Source organism: Engraulis encrasicolus, chromosome 5 (assembly GCF_034702125.1).
Source record: "Engraulis encrasicolus isolate BLACKSEA-1 chromosome 5, IST_EnEncr_1.0, whole genome shotgun sequence".
NCBI lineage: Eukaryota > Metazoa > Chordata > Actinopteri > Clupeiformes > Engraulidae > Engraulis > Engraulis encrasicolus.
Genome location: NC_085861.1, coordinates 33,750,497 through 33,767,829, shown reverse-complemented (window position 1 = coordinate 33,767,829; position 17,333 = coordinate 33,750,497). Strand labels below are relative to the sequence as shown.

Below are 17,333 nucleotides of genomic sequence, written 5' to 3'. Positions count from 1 at the left end.
CTTCCTGATTATATCTCACCTCCATTTGACCTCTAATATGTTTGGTTGGCAATTTTGTTTGGGTTGTAATTCCCCTTGTTTGGAAGTGACACGTTATGCGAGTAGAGGGGTGAAAGTAGACCTAGTTGTTTCTGGTGCTAACTTCCCCAACCCGCAAGCAAACAATAAACAAACAAAATAAACGTGTGCACTGCAGATCTATATTGCTGCATGACTATTCCGGGTGTCTCTTCATAGGAGGACACCTGTCTCAAATGGCATAGTGTTGTTTGTGTTTTCTACTTACAGTAATTAGCAGACCTTCAAATGTGTGTTTTTGGACAGCAGTACTGCGCGCCAGCTGTGAATTTTATACCGGGGCTACGCACCTGTGTGCACCCGTCTACTTTCACCCCTGGTGTATGAACAAATAGCACAATTTTTGGACCCTGTTAATATTTAATATGTATATTTCTGTCATGACCACTTTAGTCAAAACAATTTAATCATATGGAAAACATGTACAGTTGAGGATGATATTATGAACCCCCCTCCTGAAATTAGACATCTTCGAGTCTCTTTGATTTCTCCGTGAGAATGACCATTATTAAAAAGTTTCTGTTATTCTGGAAGCAAAATCACTATGGAGATAATGTCCAATAAGTTGAATTTGGATTTGTCTTTTGTTACAATGAGTTGAAACAAAAAAGGGCAAAATGGCAAGGACAATATTATTAGTCCCCTGATCATTAATAGTCAATACAATGCCATTGATGAACCAAAACACCTGTCTTTCTTGAGGCCAGGGCTGCGTTTCCCGAAAACCCGTACGTAAGTACGTAAGCCTAAGTAGTACGAGGTGGCCGTATGTATGAGGGGCCGCAATGTATCACATAACCAAAAGGCTATGCATAAAATAATTGTATTGGCCTACATATAATGTTTTGTTCTGATATATGCAAATTAAAGTGCATGTGGGAGGTAAAATAGTGTATTTATAAACTTTTAGTGATGATGTGAAACTTATTTCTGGTATGTTGCCTTGGCGGCCCCTCATACTTAAGTACTACTTAGGCTAAAGTACTACTTAAGAGTTTTTGGGAAACGCAGCCGTATGAGGGGCCGCCTAGGCAATATACCAGAAATAGGTTTCACATCATCACTAAAAGTTTATAAGTACATTATTTTGGTAGCACTTTATTTTAGGGATACATCTATTAGCACCAATACATACAATGGGCCTGTATAAGTAACTTGTAAGGCATGTACAAAGCAAAATCAAACATTTGTTAGGCGATATGTATTCGCAAATGTCTTGTTCATGGGATTTATTACCATTTTAACCTTAGTAAGGACCTAGTAGGCCTTAGCGTCTGCTTAGTGCCTCACAAGTTACTTATGCAGATATTAACATTGTATGTATTAGTGCTTATAGATGTATCCCTAAAATAAAGTGTTACCATTATTCTACCTCACACATGCACTTTAGCAAGCATTTTATTTGCATGTACCAGAACAAAACATTGTATGTAGGCCAATACAATTATTTTATGCATAAACATTTGGTGATGTGATATATTGGCTAGGCGGCCCCTCATACTTAGGCTACTTACCACTTAAGAGCTTTTGGGAAACGCAGCCCTGGTCGATAACAATAATCTACAGGTTTGCAGGCTTCTTTGGTCTAATGAGACTAAGCACAGTTCCCACAGTTAGACATGGTGGTGTGGGAGCATCCAGTTGTTTGGCTGTTTTGCAGCCTCAGACACAAGGAGCCGAGGTCTGGGTCTGGATTTCTGGGTAACATAATAACCCAAAGCTTACATCTACATAACTTCAGAGGTTCGTCAAGTATACCAAAACCATGATACTGGAATGACTCGCTCAGAGTCCAGTCCTCAATCCCATTGCCAGTCCGTGGCAGATGTCTATGCTCAGCATCCATGCAATTTGGATCAGCTAGAACAACTTGCAATGGAGAAATGGGCCAAAATCCCTAGGAGAACAATCAATCAAAGAGCGTGGTGTCAGTTCTTATTCAGAAATAGTGCCATATTGACTATTAATGATCAGGGGGCTATGTTGTCCATGTCATTTTTGCACTTTTTTGTAACTAATACCAATAAAAAAAATCTTAATTCAACTTATTGGACATTATCTCCATAGTGCAGTTATTTCCAGAATAACAGAAACTCGGTAATAATGGTCATTCTCACCGAGAAATCAAGAGAGATGTCTAATTTCAGTAGGGGGCCTAATAATATTGTCCTAAACTGTATATGGTAATATAACATTTCGAGAGCTGCCTTTGTGCCAATAAAGTTTAATAACGCCGGGAGATCATCAGAGAACACACAAAGCAAGACACACAATGACTTGAAGAGGAAGAGGAGCTGGGTAGCAACTGCAAGAGCTATCCTCTCTTCTCGAGAAGACTAAATAGCTGTCCAAGCAACCGTATCTCACTCATTTCGTGAAGTATTCACGAAAAAAATAGAATAATTTTCGTGGTGCATTCACGTTATTGCCCGCCTTTCGTAAAGTCTTCACGAAAATAATAGATTAATTTTCACGCTGCCTATTCACTTGAATTGCCTGACTGTTGCCTAGCGACCCACTAGTTTGATGCCCTTTCGGTAGCCTACCGTCACATGGTAATCAAACATTTCAAACAAGCAATTTAGGGTTAGGTTTAGGGTCAAGGTTAGGGTTAAGGTTAGGGTTAAGGTTAGGGTTAGGGTTAAGTAGGGTTAAGGTTAGGGTTAGGTTTAGGTTTAGGTTTAGGGGACATAAGGCGTAAGTACCGAAAGGGCGTCGAATTAGTGAGTCCCGAGTGTATCAGCAGTGTTCTGTCAGCACCCCCTCCCCGCCCCTGCAGACGTTTGGATAACCATAGCAGCAGTGGGGCAATTCAAGTGAATAGGCAGCTTGAAAATGTATCTATTATTTTTGTGAAGACTTTACGAAAGGCGGGCAATAACGTGAATGCACCACGAAAATTACTCTATTTTTTTTCGTGAAGACCTTACGAAAGGCGTGAGATAGGGCTCGTCCAAGATGGCACACCTGTCTACAACGACAAATTAAGCTCAGGCCCCACCGTAGCGCTAACGGTAGGGCACTTGATGCTATATGTGGCTGACCTGGTTTCGATTACTGACCCGGGTCCTTTGTTGGCCCTTCCCTGTCTCTCTCTCTGTCTCCACTCGCTTCCTGTCCACGTCTTCACTGTCCTGTCTACAAAAAGGCCAAAAAGCCCTGTGAAGCCCAATGAAGCTCTGTGGCATAAGAGAGATAAGCAGGAGATGGCGGCAAAGCCATTGCCAAGAATCGATAAAGCCGTTTGAAATAGAGTGCATGTTTGGTGCATTACTTTATTGTTAGCCAAAGACATTCATCCAAAGTGAGTCACAACTTCACTTGCACATTGTGTGTGCATATCTGAGTGTGTGTGTGTGTGTGTGCTTGCATGTCCGTGCGATTCTCTGTGTTTATATGTACGTGTTTGCATGCTTAGGCGTGTGTATTTGTGTGTGCATCTACCTTATACAGTATGCAGACATGTTCTTCTCACCCAATTATGTGTGTTGGTTTGTGTGTGTGTGTGTGTGTGTGTGTGTGTGTGTGTGTGTGTGTGTGTGTGTGTGTGTGTGTGTGTGTGTGTGTGTGTGTGTGTGTGTGTGTGTGTGTGTGTGTGTGTGTGTCAGAGAGAGCGAGAGAGAGAGAGAGAGAGAGAGAGAGAGAGAGAGAGAGAGAGAGAGAAAGAAAGAGAGAGAGAGCACTCTCAAACGAGAGCCATCTACATTTCCTGGATACTCATAATGTGTTCCTAGGTAACAAAGGCAAACAAACAATACAGTATGAAGAGGCAGCATCAATTCTCACACATAACCAGAATCATAAAGCAATCAGGAGCCTTTGCATTCCTCCCCTTACGTAGACTCCAATCAGACCATGTGGATGCTAAGCAACTACTGTACAAGGATGAGATATGTTATGCCGTCAATATAGGTGGGGTGAGGTGAGGTGTTAGTAGACGCCCAGTGAACTGTGTTAATGTGGAAACTGAATTGAACATTCATATTTAAGCTATGTCCTTCTCCTGGTTCTGAATATACAGTAAATGAGTCAACATGCCAAAAGGAAAGAAATCCCTTCAGATTGTATGAATGAAGAAAAAAACAGCCAGCCAGCCAGCCACACCCATTCTGTGTAAATACTGAGGCCAAGCACCCATCCGCTTCAACTGAACTAAGATAACATTCATAGAAACAGACATACCAGTAACAGCACTGGAATTTCACACACAAAGGTGGTTAAATGTATAACCATATCATATCATGACATATTGTATCATATCAGTTACAGACAGTCAACTATTAGCAAGTATGCCTGTCTGCTATTCTAGACTCATTATATGGTCTGCAATCTCACCTGTCCATACGGTACCTGAAGTAGCCTACTACCGGCACTTACGTTTTTCAGTAGCTGTATCAATATAAAATGTTTCCTAAATTAGCTTGGCGACTCACAGTAAACTATAGGTAGCTGGCCTAATTGTTGGGAGGCGGACTTATCCAAATCCCACACTTACCTACATCTCTATCCATGGCATAAAGATTCATAACCCCAGTTCAAATGCAGACTTTTGCAATGTTTTGCAACGTTTTTCTTTCAGTTAGCCTATTCTTTATGATTTTTTTGTTTTTTATGTTTCTTGTTTTATTTTTGCTTCTCTCTGTACAGTGTCCTTGAGTGTTTTTAAGGGCGCTTTTAAATAAAATGTATTATTATTTTATTATTTTAAGTGCCCTTGAGGACCTAAGCCCACATTGCTGTAACAATACCCTGCAAATAGCAGCAAGTCGCATCAGCTAAGTGTAATACAACATTTCAGTGTATTTATCATCCTTAGATTACTGAATGGTGAATACGTTCAAGATTCAAGCAAGGCAACTATAGCACATTTCATACATGGATACAAATCAATGTGCTTCACAAAAATAAAAAGCATAAGAAGACAGCAAATGAAATTAAAAAATGAAGAAAAACCGGGGAAAGGATAAATGCAAGGAAAAAAGATGTCACTAAATAATTCAAATCTAAGACTAGTCAAAATATCAAAATCAAAAGTAAATAATTTAAGAGAAACCATCAAAGAACAGCTTTGTCTTGAGTCTGGGTTTAATTCTAAGTCTAAGCTGCTTCCAAATCTTTGCAGTGCAGCTAAAGGCTACCTCACCACACACTGAGTGCTTAAGAATTTATTGTCATTGTCAAAGAGCAAAATGATGTTGATGGGGCCGGTATGTTCTAGTTGAAGACAGCAGGTGGGACAGGTGATAAGCTGGGTGGTGGTGGTCGCACAGGAGGTTCAACACTATTCACGTTCCAGTAAGATTTACTGGTTGGGCATGGCTGAGGCCACATGGCCTTTCCTGGCCCACACACCCTTGTCCCATACACACACTTTAATTTTCATTGCTTTTGAGCACGGCTTTGCACACACACACACACACACACACACACACACACACACACACACACACACACACACACACACACACACACACACACACACACACACACACACACACACACACACACACACACACACACACACACACACACAGAAAACACACACAGAAAACACACAAAGAGGTAAGGCTCTTGCCAAATGCACGATAAGGGGACACGTCAGGAGAAGAAGGTGTGCATGCCTACCATTTAAAGTGAAATGCATACACCCCCAAATCAAACACACTTTGCCTTGTTCTCCTCCTCGTCAAGTACAGGAGCCGGCAATCACTGCCCACTGAGAGCCGGCTGACGACATGGCTGCTATAAGAGCTTTGGACTCCCATTTTTTTCCGCCACTTACCGTGTGATTTTTTCCCCCTGCCACCGGACCACCGACCGAACCACTCAGTCAAGTAAGGTAGGTGGTAATCAGAGAAAGCGTCTGAAAATCAGAACAATGTGACAATATCTGGTGGAAAAAATATAGTATTGATGGTCTTATCATATTAGTGACTATTTCTCATTCAATTACAATTTTCTTGAGTTTTCTTGAAAATTATGGTATTGATGGACAAGTTTTCAAACAATTAAAATGTTCTTGCATTTTCTTTACGAAGGCAACACATAGGGCCTACATTTTTAGGAAAATGTTCGGCACTGAGGATGTACATTACATATTTAGAAAACCCTGGGAAAGTCAGGGTTCATTATACATTTTTAAGAGCAATTAGTTTAGGCTAAAGTTGTTCCTATTTTGTTTTCCACACATTATCATTTGCATTTTATCCACAGTTAAACTCTTTTGATAACACATTTTATCTAGTCTTTTTTGACATATACAGTATAACATTAAAATGCTCCATTATCTTATCAGACATTGAGTGGTCTTCCTTTGAAAACCATCATTATTATTATTATTATTAGTATTAGTAGTAGTAGTAGTAGTAGTAGTAGTAGTAGTAGTAGTAGTAGTAGTAGTAGTAGCCTAGTAGTAGTAGTAGTGGTTGTAGTAGTAGTGATATCAGCAGTAGCAGTATTCATGTTTCCCTCTCCTCTCCAGCCATGGCGTACCAGACAGAGATGGTTGTCAACACACAGCCCCAGATGACTGTCACCAGCTACTCCATGACAGCCGGCTCCTCTAATTGGAGCTCAGAACTGTGTGACTGCTGTGAGGACTGCGGCATCTGTAAGTGCAATGCGCACATGCGTGTGTGTGTGTGTGTATATTTGGTGTGTGTGTGTACAATCAGATTTGTAGATACTTCATGGTTTTTGAGTCATGATTCATTTTATAATACTAATGGGTGAATAAATAAGTCAGGTGTGTGTACATGTTCAGAAGAACACTTATGGCTACCAATGCTCTGTTTTATATGCTCAGTGTGATGGAGTGACCATCACTAGGGTTGTGGGTGTGTTCTGACTAACATGCCAACGAGCCTGGCTCTTTGGTGTAGCGGTCAGAGCCCCGGTTTACTACCCCAGAAGGTCTGGGTTCAAGTCCCAGCTGGGCAACTCTACTCCCCTTCGCTACAAATGGTGTCAGAAGTGGGATGGTACCGTGAGGCCATCGGAAGCGTACCCATGGTGTGTGAGCCGTAATTCCATGTGAGGGACCCCCAGGATTGGTGACCCCCGTGTGAGGGACCTCAGTGATAGGTGAAGCATTGATGATGGGGCACACTGGATGGGAGAAGCATGATGGGCAGTTGCGTGAGGGACACCATGAGTGTGTGAAGCGCACGGGTGCGCTTCCCGAAGGGGAAGGCAATGTGATGGAGTGACCATCACTAGGGTTGTGGGTGTGTTCTGACTAACATGCCAACGAGCCTGGCTCTTTGGTGTAGCGGTCAGAGCCCCGGTTTACCACCCCAGAAGGTCTGGGTTCAAGTCCCAGCTGGACAACTCTACCCCCCCTTCGCTACACACAGTATAAAGGCAAATAGATTTCTCCCGATTAGTCACAGTAGCCTCTTAGTGCAGATGGGGTCACCAGCGGGCGTATTCACTATTTGCTGAAAATACTCAACTATATCATAACAATACTGCTAGGCTATGAAATTACGGAATGCCTTAAGTAACAGATTAAGACATAGCCATTACAATTTTGTTGACAGTAAGGTGATAACCTCTCTGCGCTAAGGGGTTAAAATACTTGGCAATAGTCTTCTCACATGACCTGGCTCATCAGGGCTGCATTTCTCGAAACTATAGTTTCTAACATCAACTACTTTGTTGGTTGCAATGCAATTTCCCATTGGCAAGTACCCAAGCTGCTAACTGGCTAACAACTATACTTTCGAGAAGCACAATCCCGATGATCTTTCTCGAAATGTCTCCTCATCTCATAATCATCCTACCTCTTCCTCCTCCTCCTCCTCCTCCTCCTCTTACCTCCTCCTCCTACCTCCCCCTCTTCCCCTTCACAAGGCCTGTGTGGGACGTTCCTGCCCTGCATCCTGGGCTGCAAGGTGGCCCAAGACCACGGGGACAGCTGCTGTCTGCCCTTCTTGCCCGGCGCCATGATAGCCGTCAGGACCAGCATGCGTGACCGATACAACATCCAGGTAAGAAAGAGCCTCCACTTCCACCACCAAAGAGAAACACGACCACCACCATCACTATCTCCCACACTACTACCACAACTGTCCCCATCTAGATTCATTTATTGCCGATACCACTACTACCACCATCTCCACAACTACTTCCACCACCACCAGCAACATCAATATTTTCAGCACTATTACCTTTATTACTGCTTCCAAAACCCCCACCATCCACTACAACTAGGCCTACTAGGCTACTCTCACCACCGCCTCCACCCACCACTACCTCCACCATAACCACCACTACCACCACCACAACTACCACTATATCACTCCCACCACTGGCTTTAACCATCTACTTCCACTACCAGCACCATCATCTCCACCACAACTCGCACTGGTGTGGTGTTAACCCCACAACTACCTCCGACACTACCATCACTACCACAGCGACCACCAACCCTTTCAGCATCACCATCAAAAAACACAGCCACTGACACTAACACCTCTGCAGAAGCTCAAAGCACAGGGAGCACCACTGCGTTATTTCCCCCTGCTCTAAGATGTCGTAATGGCCGCTGTGGTGTGCGGAGGGCGTAGAGCTTAAAATAGCGAGCAACAGAGGAAGACGTTAGCCTTCTTGGAAACAGCTGCCAATGGCAAAAAGGGGCAGTCAAAAAACATGTCAGTGTAAAGAGAAGAAGAAGAAGAAGAAGAAGAAGAAGCAGAGGAAGAAGAAGAAGAAGAAGAAGAAGAAGAAAGGAAGAAAGAAATAAAAGTCAACCAAGGAAAGGCGTAGTGAGGTGTGGCTGCCTGCTACAATGTGTTGATTAATAATTACTTAACACCTCTCAAGTGGCTTGCCACCCACTTCACAAGCACCTGCTGTTGGTTCAAGAACAAAACAAATGTGTGTTTGTCACATAGGGTTTGGCCATGTGTGATACACAGACCAACAGAAGTGTGGTGCGATGACCATTAAGTAAATGGCCGTCTATACTACTGTACAGTACACTGAATAAGATTGCACTCTGGCCCAGCAGCCATTACAGTAGAGTAGAGTAGAGTACTTTTATTAATCCCAGGGGAAATTAGGCAGTCTGACAGCTTACTTAGATACAAAACATAAACAAAGACCAAATACACATTATTGCACATTGCAGTAAACATATAGCAAAATCTGAATATAGCAAAAAGCCTTACATCAGTTAACATACGCACACCCACGCTCTCTCTCGCTCTTTCTCTGTCTCTCGCTGTCTCTCTGTCTTTCTCCATCACACACACACACACACACACACACACACACACACACACACACACACACACACACACACACACACACACACACACACACACACACACACACACACACACACACACACACACACACACACACACACACACACACATTACAATGAGGGCTTTTCTAACCTTTGTCAAATGACAGTTCCTCTTTGGGTGGGTGGTGATGAGAGGAAGAGGAATGTGAAGAAAAAGAGAATGTAAAATGGTCTGAGGATACACTGGTATGACCTTTTGTATGTTTTATATTCTGATCTCAAGTGAAATGAGAGTTGTACATATTGTTGTAACCAACTGCACCTCTTTTTGGAACTCCTCACTCCTTTGACTAACCTGACCTGAATCTTCTCAGACATCTAACCTCAACTTTTGACAAAGTGCTCCTCAAATTTAGTTTGTGTTGGGCTATATGATGTTTCAAAGTCAATGGACAATGCATTTGTACCCCTGAACTGTACCGTCATATCATAAAAACCTATGATGATATATCATATCATATCATAAGTAGGCTATATCATATAATTTAAAAAATAGTAGAATTGAATTAAGTCAATTGAAATAATAGAATTCAATTCTAAAATTACTTTGTCCAGATATTCGAAAGGGGGAGAAACTGTCTATACTCAACTTTGCATTATTGTTGTGATTTGTTTATATTTTTCATACTAGAATTGTAGTTTGATTGCTGTAGATCTACTTGAAACATTTTGGAGTCATTACATTTTTCAGATCATTCTAAAATGTTTGTTTTATGTTGAATTGAAATTGACCATCAGAACCCTGAACAAGGGTGCGCCACAAGGTTGTGTGTTATCACCCCTGCTATTTTCTCTATATACCAATAACTGTCTATCTCACTCTCCATCTGTCAAACTCCTAAAGTTTGGTGACGACACCACTGTAATAGGCCTCATACGCAACGAGGATTAAACATCATACCGCGATGAGGTCAAACATCTAGTGCAGTGGTGCATGGTCAATAATCTTACGCTAAACATGCCCAAAACCAAAGAACTCATAGTGGACTTCAGGAAAAAGGCAGGCCAGCACACCCCCATCTAATATTAATGGCCAGGCAGTGGAGTGGGTTGACTCCTTTCGTTTTTTAGGCACCACCATCCATCAGTCACTGTCATGGAACCTGAACATCAGTCACATCATCTCAAAAGCCCACCAAAGATTATACTTCCTCAGACAGCTAAGGAAATTTGGAGTCAGTCAGGCAAGCATGATACATTTCTACCGAGCTACAATTGAAAGCGTCCTCACCTTCTCCATCCTGGTCTGGTATGGCAGCGCCACCAGCCAGGATAAGCAACAACTGGAGAGGATGGTACGCAGGGCCTCTAAAATCATCAGTCACAGTCTTCCCACCTTAACCTCACATTACAACACCAGAATAGCCAGGAAAGCCAAGAGCATCATTTCTGACCCCAAGCACACAGCACAACATCTATTCACACTCCTTCCATCAGGGAAAAGATACAGCAGCATCCCATGCAACACCACACGTTTTAGGGACAGCACCTACCCACAAGCCATCCGCTACTTGAACTTGAACATGCACTAGCACTTTACAGCCACTCCACTGCCTGGCCTTCTACCTCTACCTACCTTGCACTATGTACTGTATTATGTCTTATTGCACTTTCAATGTTTATTTGTATGCGTAATTCCCTGTTTATTTATGGCCCCTCTTGTTTTCTTGTCTTTGTCTTAGCTATGTGTATTTGTGTTGTTAAATTTGCGAGCAAACCAAAGACATTCCTAGCAACTGTATGTTATACTGTTGATTTGGCTATAATAAACTTGAACTTGACCAGTAGTGGAATGAGAAGAGCATTAAACAGAGATAGTTTTACAGACCAAGCCATAGTAATGACCTCAACCAGTTGCTTCATCTAACAAACATTGACATTGCGCAACCAGTGCTGCCACCTGTAAAACTTAGGACTTTGTCTCCCCCTACAGGGCACTATCTGCGATGACTGGATAGCTGTGGCCTGCTTCCCGCTTTGTGCAGTCTGCCAAATGGCCAGGGAGCAGAAAGCAAGAGGAGTATGAGGCTGAGGCTGATGCTTGAGACTCCTGCATATCTCTACAAGGAAAATATCTTAAGCTGACATCACAATATTTAAATAACAGTCTGCATTTCCTGACACATTTTTTTCTTTTCTTTCCCCATCAAACAATTGATGCCAAGTTCTTCCTGAGAGAAAAAGTAGTTAGAATGGTGAATATAAGACAACGATGGAATAAATACAATTTAATTGTACAGAAGGTGGCCCCTGAGCTTGATCATTTTCATTTAGGAAACTGATTTCATGACTTTTACAAACATGCATGCAACTTTTTTCCCCTGTGGAAGATGTAAAGAAAGCTACAAAGTTTAAAGAAAAACACCACACAGACTGGTGCTCACAGACTTACTTTCATACAATTTTCATACATTTTTCTATTATTATTTTACAGTTTTCATACAAGTTCAATCTAATGTATTGTGTGCAGAAGAGGACGATTTCTTTGTGTCCACCTATTGTAGTTTTAGGCCCTAGGGTTAAGTTGAAAAGAGAACGTAATTAGTGGAAAAGAGAAGTTGTGATCTTTGGTGCGTTCCCTGTTCATCAGCAAACTTTGTTTAAACAGACATTTCAAAGTGTGTCATGAGATTGGACATATTTCAGAAATCAATACTCTAAATCCCATGTTTTACTTCTCTTGTGTTCATAATTATTTTAGAATTAATAAAATCCTTGGTTACTTTTAATTTATTGAATTGATAAACTGATTTATGTAACAAATGTGTGTCACTTGTGATTATTTCAACCAGAAACAATAATAACCTAATGTAAAGGTTGTTTTTAGCCTACTACACCGACTAACCCATTATTCTTTTGCATTATATTTACATGTCAATGTACTATAAATAGGCTATTACTAAGATAATATTGGAGAAATGATTGTTGAAATACGTATATAGGCCTACTGTTCACAATTCACAGGAAAATATTTGGCTTTCAGGTGAAATCTCAGTACTAACTTTGACAATCCTCCATGCATAAGCCTGTGCTTGACATCTTCATATATATAAATAACTACAGCCTATGCCAAATTAACTTTTTGCTAATGGTGTACTCTCCTAATATCACTGAGTTGTCCAATCGGTTAAACAACAGTAATGGCAATAGCATATATTCTACTGTATAGTTATTGTTCAATGAGCTTAAGATAGACGAAAGAAGAAAAATAAGGCTATGGATAGTATTAGGCATATCTATGAGACTGTAGATAAATGACCCCACCAGTTAATCAAAGGCTGATGAAAATAAAGTGTTTTTTAATGTCTTATTAAAGCAAATTGTTAGGTCAGTTCAGTTCTAATGTGAATAGAAAGATGGTTCTAGCATTTGACTGCATGATGGCTAAATGTCATTTCACCTGTCTGGGTTTAATCTTGGGCACAACCAGCAGAGGATACTCTGAAGACCTACATCATGTTTAGGTGATATTGCTCTATAATATGTGCAACATATTTAAAGGGTAACTTCAGCCAATTTCAACATGCAGTTGTAATGCTCACACTACCCTGGACTTGTCAGTAAGTAGGCCTACCTGATTTTTTTTCTTCTTCAGTCTTTTCCGAGATCCTGGTCATTGTAATGGGGGCAGGTGTTTTTGTTTACATTAAAAAAAAACCATCTTGATTTATTCCCAAAAACATCCAAAAGGCTACACAACATCAGTAGACAACTAGCAAACAGCGATACCTTTTGGGAAAATATTTGGAGTAGGCCTATGTTAAGATTTTTTTAAAATGTAAACAAAAGCTGCCCCCATTAGAATAGCTCATATCTCGGAAAGGACTGAGCCAAAAAATGCAGCATTACCGGGTACTGACAAGTCAAGGGTAGCGTGACCAATACAACAGCATATTGAAATTGGCAGGAGTGCTCCTTTGAGAACAGCAGTTATTGTGCTTAGTCTCAGACTAGTAGGCCTATGAGTGATTCTACGATTCGCCTACACTTTTGGCAAAAGCAAAATGTCAATTATCAGTATTTTTTTCAACTAAATGACCTAGATGTTTACATAGTGTATATATTTAAGTTACCAAACAAACAAATTGGCAAGTTTAATCTTAAATCATTTGATAAATACTCTAATGAAAGCGAACATTTGCTTGATTATTTTGTCAACAGTGTTATGGACAAATACTATGTAGTATTTTTATATATGTTTGAAATTACAGAGTTGAAACAACATACGTTTGAAAGTGTTTATGTCCCTTAGCAATAATGTTGTCATTAATCTGTGCAACTGATATAGAAAATGTGATTGTTGAGCTTCATAAGTAGGATTTTGTGATTCGCTGTGATACAGACTGACACATTTTTACCTCCGCCAAGGAGGTTATGTGATCGCCTGGGTTTGTGTGTTGCCTGTGTTCGTCCTGCACCTTGTTTGTTCGCTGCTATTTCACAGCCGACCACAGGGTGCGCGTGGTGACCACTGAGCACCGGCGAGAGGTAGTCTAACAACAGGGAGGGACTCTCTCCTTTGCCGCCGCCAGCTCAAGTGCATTTCACCTAAAAAGTTGCTCATCAGGAGGCAGCTTCTAGGTTACTCCCTAGTTTAGGTTAACAAACAATCCTGTAAAATTAATAGGCCTACCGCTGCCAGAAATGTGGAACCACATTTTTTGCAGCGGTAATTTCACGTTTCACAATGCGGTTGCAAGATGGACAGTGACCACCCCTGCATATCGGGTTGACAATGTTGTCTAATTAATCCGGCTACCGTCGGCAAAAATATGGAATGTGCGTGTAAATTTAAATGCTGATCAAATTCATTACATCCACTTCATTACATGTACAGTTAACCCCAAGTTGTTTGAGAGATGCACAGGGACCAGACACCCCGACAGCATGCATAATGCCCGAGTAGGCTACACATCTCGACAGAACACCGGCGAATATTCCACTCGGGCATGCCTGTACCATTCAGCAACAATAAAGAACATGGAGGGACTCCCTGCGCCATGGGACTCTCTCCTTTGCCGCGAGCTCCAACGCATTTCACTTAAAAAGTTGCCTACACCCTCGCTGAAGTTAACAAACAATCATGTCCAATTAATTAGGCCTACCGCTGTTAAAAACATGTAAAGTGCAATTTTGCAATGCTTTTGCGAGATGGACAGTGACCACTCCCGCAGATCGTTTAGGTTGAACTAATTTAAATTAATAATAATAATACCGTTACCAAAAATAGGCTAGGACTATTGGATTTCTGACTGTGTCACAATGGTCAAATTCATTAGACGGCCTTTTCTACATGTAAAGTTAACCCCAAATTGTTTGCGAGATTGACAGGGACCAGACAGTCCGACAGCATGATGGCCGTGGACAAATAAGCAACGGTGAATAGTGATGTTCAATGAGGAACGCAGGGAAGGAAATGTAAATGCGCTTCAGCCGACAGCGCCAAGATATGGCCATGAGGGTGCCTCGTAGGCAAAAAAATATGCTTATTCCCTTCTGTGGCTGTTTAAGCCTAGGCCTATACATATTGGTCAAAATCATTGTGCTATCCCGTTCACTAACAGGCAACAGCTCTATTCGAGTGTGATCACAGATCTTTCTCAAAGCGGGCTGAGGTTTACCAGTTGCGCACACCGCATATCAAGGCTACACAGGACTGTTAAAATTGCACACTAAACAACGGTTTTGAGAGGGATGTCACACTTAATGCTGACAATATGCTGTAGGCCTAATTCCACTTAACTGGTCTTTGAAATGTGAGATGAGAGCCTAGCTGTGAAATTTTAAATGGTAATAAAGGCATGCTGCCAATCATCAAAAATGCGTATAACAATGTGACCAATAGCCTATGTAGCAACTTCTGACCTTCAATAAGTGTATTTATAGCACAGTGCACAATATAGCAAAAGTTCACAATAGGCTATAGCATGACCAAGCACTTTGTTAATACCACAATCACAGGTGAACTAAACAGACCACAGTTAATCAAGGCCTAATTATAAAAAAGATAGAATTTGTTTACAACTTCACTGTTAAATTCTCTGAGCACACTAATGGTGTGTATAAACCTGCATAAATGACACCAAATAATTATACAAATGTTGTATGTGTCTAAAAACAAACTGAATGTCCTTGGCGAGGTCTGCACACTCTGGGTGCATTTCTAGTTCATTGTAAATCCCTGTAACGTCTGATTTGAATTTAGTCACCCTCCTTACACAAGACTTCCTTCTCCAGAGATAATCCCTAGTGTCTTTTCATAGGATTTTTCCAACACATAAGGGTCAATAGCACAAAAACACTTTCAAAACAGTCAACCGCGTAACTCAACTGTGTTACGGTCAACAGTGCAGGGGAACAAGTCGGCACTTTTTTAGGAGAAAAAACAGAGCAGACAAACCCATCTATTTTGTTTGTTTGTCTGTCAATATGGAGATAAATTGGCAAAAACATACTCCTCCTCAACTGTCATAGCTAATTGTAACACCATTGACGGTAACACGGCTTGACATTTCAGCCATTTTTATGGTGTTGTGCTAACTGAGGACCTCAGAAGTTCCACCATAACACCTTAAACAATTAATGTATTTGTATGCTTCATCTGTGTCTTTCTACATGTGATTTCCAATTCAGATTCTTATGAATATGTTGATAACACAGTTGACAATTTTCCCGCTATGAGAACATGAAAAAGAATGGATTAAATTATGGAAGGATGGAGCTCAAAACTTACCAAAAAGTCTTCCCATATCCTGCCAAAGAGGTTATGACATCACGTGATGTTATTCGTATGGCCTAAGACCAAACCATTACTGATTTATGGAAGGGTTTTCAGACCGTGACACGGTTAACACAGTTTTCATGGACACACACAAAATGGCAAATTTCATGTATAATGGAAAGGACAGTGGTCTTTCTGACAGTTTTGACATATTGTGATGATTACTGTGATTTGCAATCGTTTTGGGCAAAACAAGTTTCTTTACATGCTAATATGAAGACTGAATCTGACATTTGGAAAACAGGACGGCATGGAAACGCCCAAAACCAGTATTAAATATTCATTCTTGCTGAGGGAAATAATGCCATGTCTACATTTTCTGTATTATATGGAAGATACATGTGTGCTAATGTCCAAAACATCATTGGATGCAGTTAATAGTTAGTGGAATTGGCAAATAAAATCCATGGACTTAAAAGCACAGCCGAATCGTAGAATCACTCCTATACTGCATAATACTGATTGCCTCAATCGAGCTGTAGGGAATAGGATATGTGTAAACCATGTGGTTAACCTGCAGGGCAATGTCATATGCTTCATTTGATTTCACTTCTCACTGAAACACAACCCTCTTGCATGTATACGCCTACTGAGCAAGGAACAGAAACTTAAATGCCAGATAACATATCACAAAGGCTGTTATTATATCCCATGCTATTTATCATCACAGCTTCATGAGTCTGTTCATTTTTATTGTTCATATTAGTTAATTATTTTACCAGACAAGCAATATCAGAAAATATTTAATGCCTTTTCTTAAAGTGAAGTGAAGTGAAAGCCCAACTGGGAAACTCCAACTCCCATTGTCATTGTGACACAGCACCCCACAGCACACAAGTGTTCACAGCACACAACAAAATTGCATTTATGCCTCACCCGTGCAAGGAGGCAGCCCCCAATGGTGCCCGAAGTGAGCAGTGCGGCGGGACGGTACCATGCTCAGGGTACCTCAGTCATGGAGAACCATGGGGGAGAGCACTGGTTAATTGCTCCCCACATCAACCTGGCGGGTCGGGAGTCGAACAGGCAACCTATGGGATACAAGTCTGACACCCTAACCGCTTACCCATGACTGCCCCATTTCTTAAGGAGCAGACCCTATGTCAAGAGGAAACATGACCACAGTAATACAATGAAGTACCAAACTCAGTCTCCTCACTG

At 41.2% G+C, this 17,333-nt stretch overlaps 2 protein-coding genes across 4 annotated transcripts in view; both read left to right on the top strand.

Moving 5' to 3' along the window:
- Positions 1 to 17,333, top strand: part of LOC134449294 (toll-like receptor 13) — a 197,562-nt gene that overhangs the window by 169,857 nt on the left and 10,372 nt on the right. The gene's annotated exons all lie outside the window — the stretch shown is intronic.
- On the top strand, positions 5,748 to 11,743 carry cnfn (cornifelin). The gene is made up of 4 exons (XM_063198156.1): positions 5,748 to 5,917; positions 6,560 to 6,688; positions 7,933 to 8,069; positions 11,325 to 11,743. Exons 2-4 carry the CDS (start codon positions 6,562 to 6,564, stop codon positions 11,415 to 11,417), a joined length of 357 nt encoding a protein of 118 aa, XP_063054226.1. The 5' UTR covers positions 5,748 to 5,917; positions 6,560 to 6,561; the 3' UTR covers positions 11,418 to 11,743.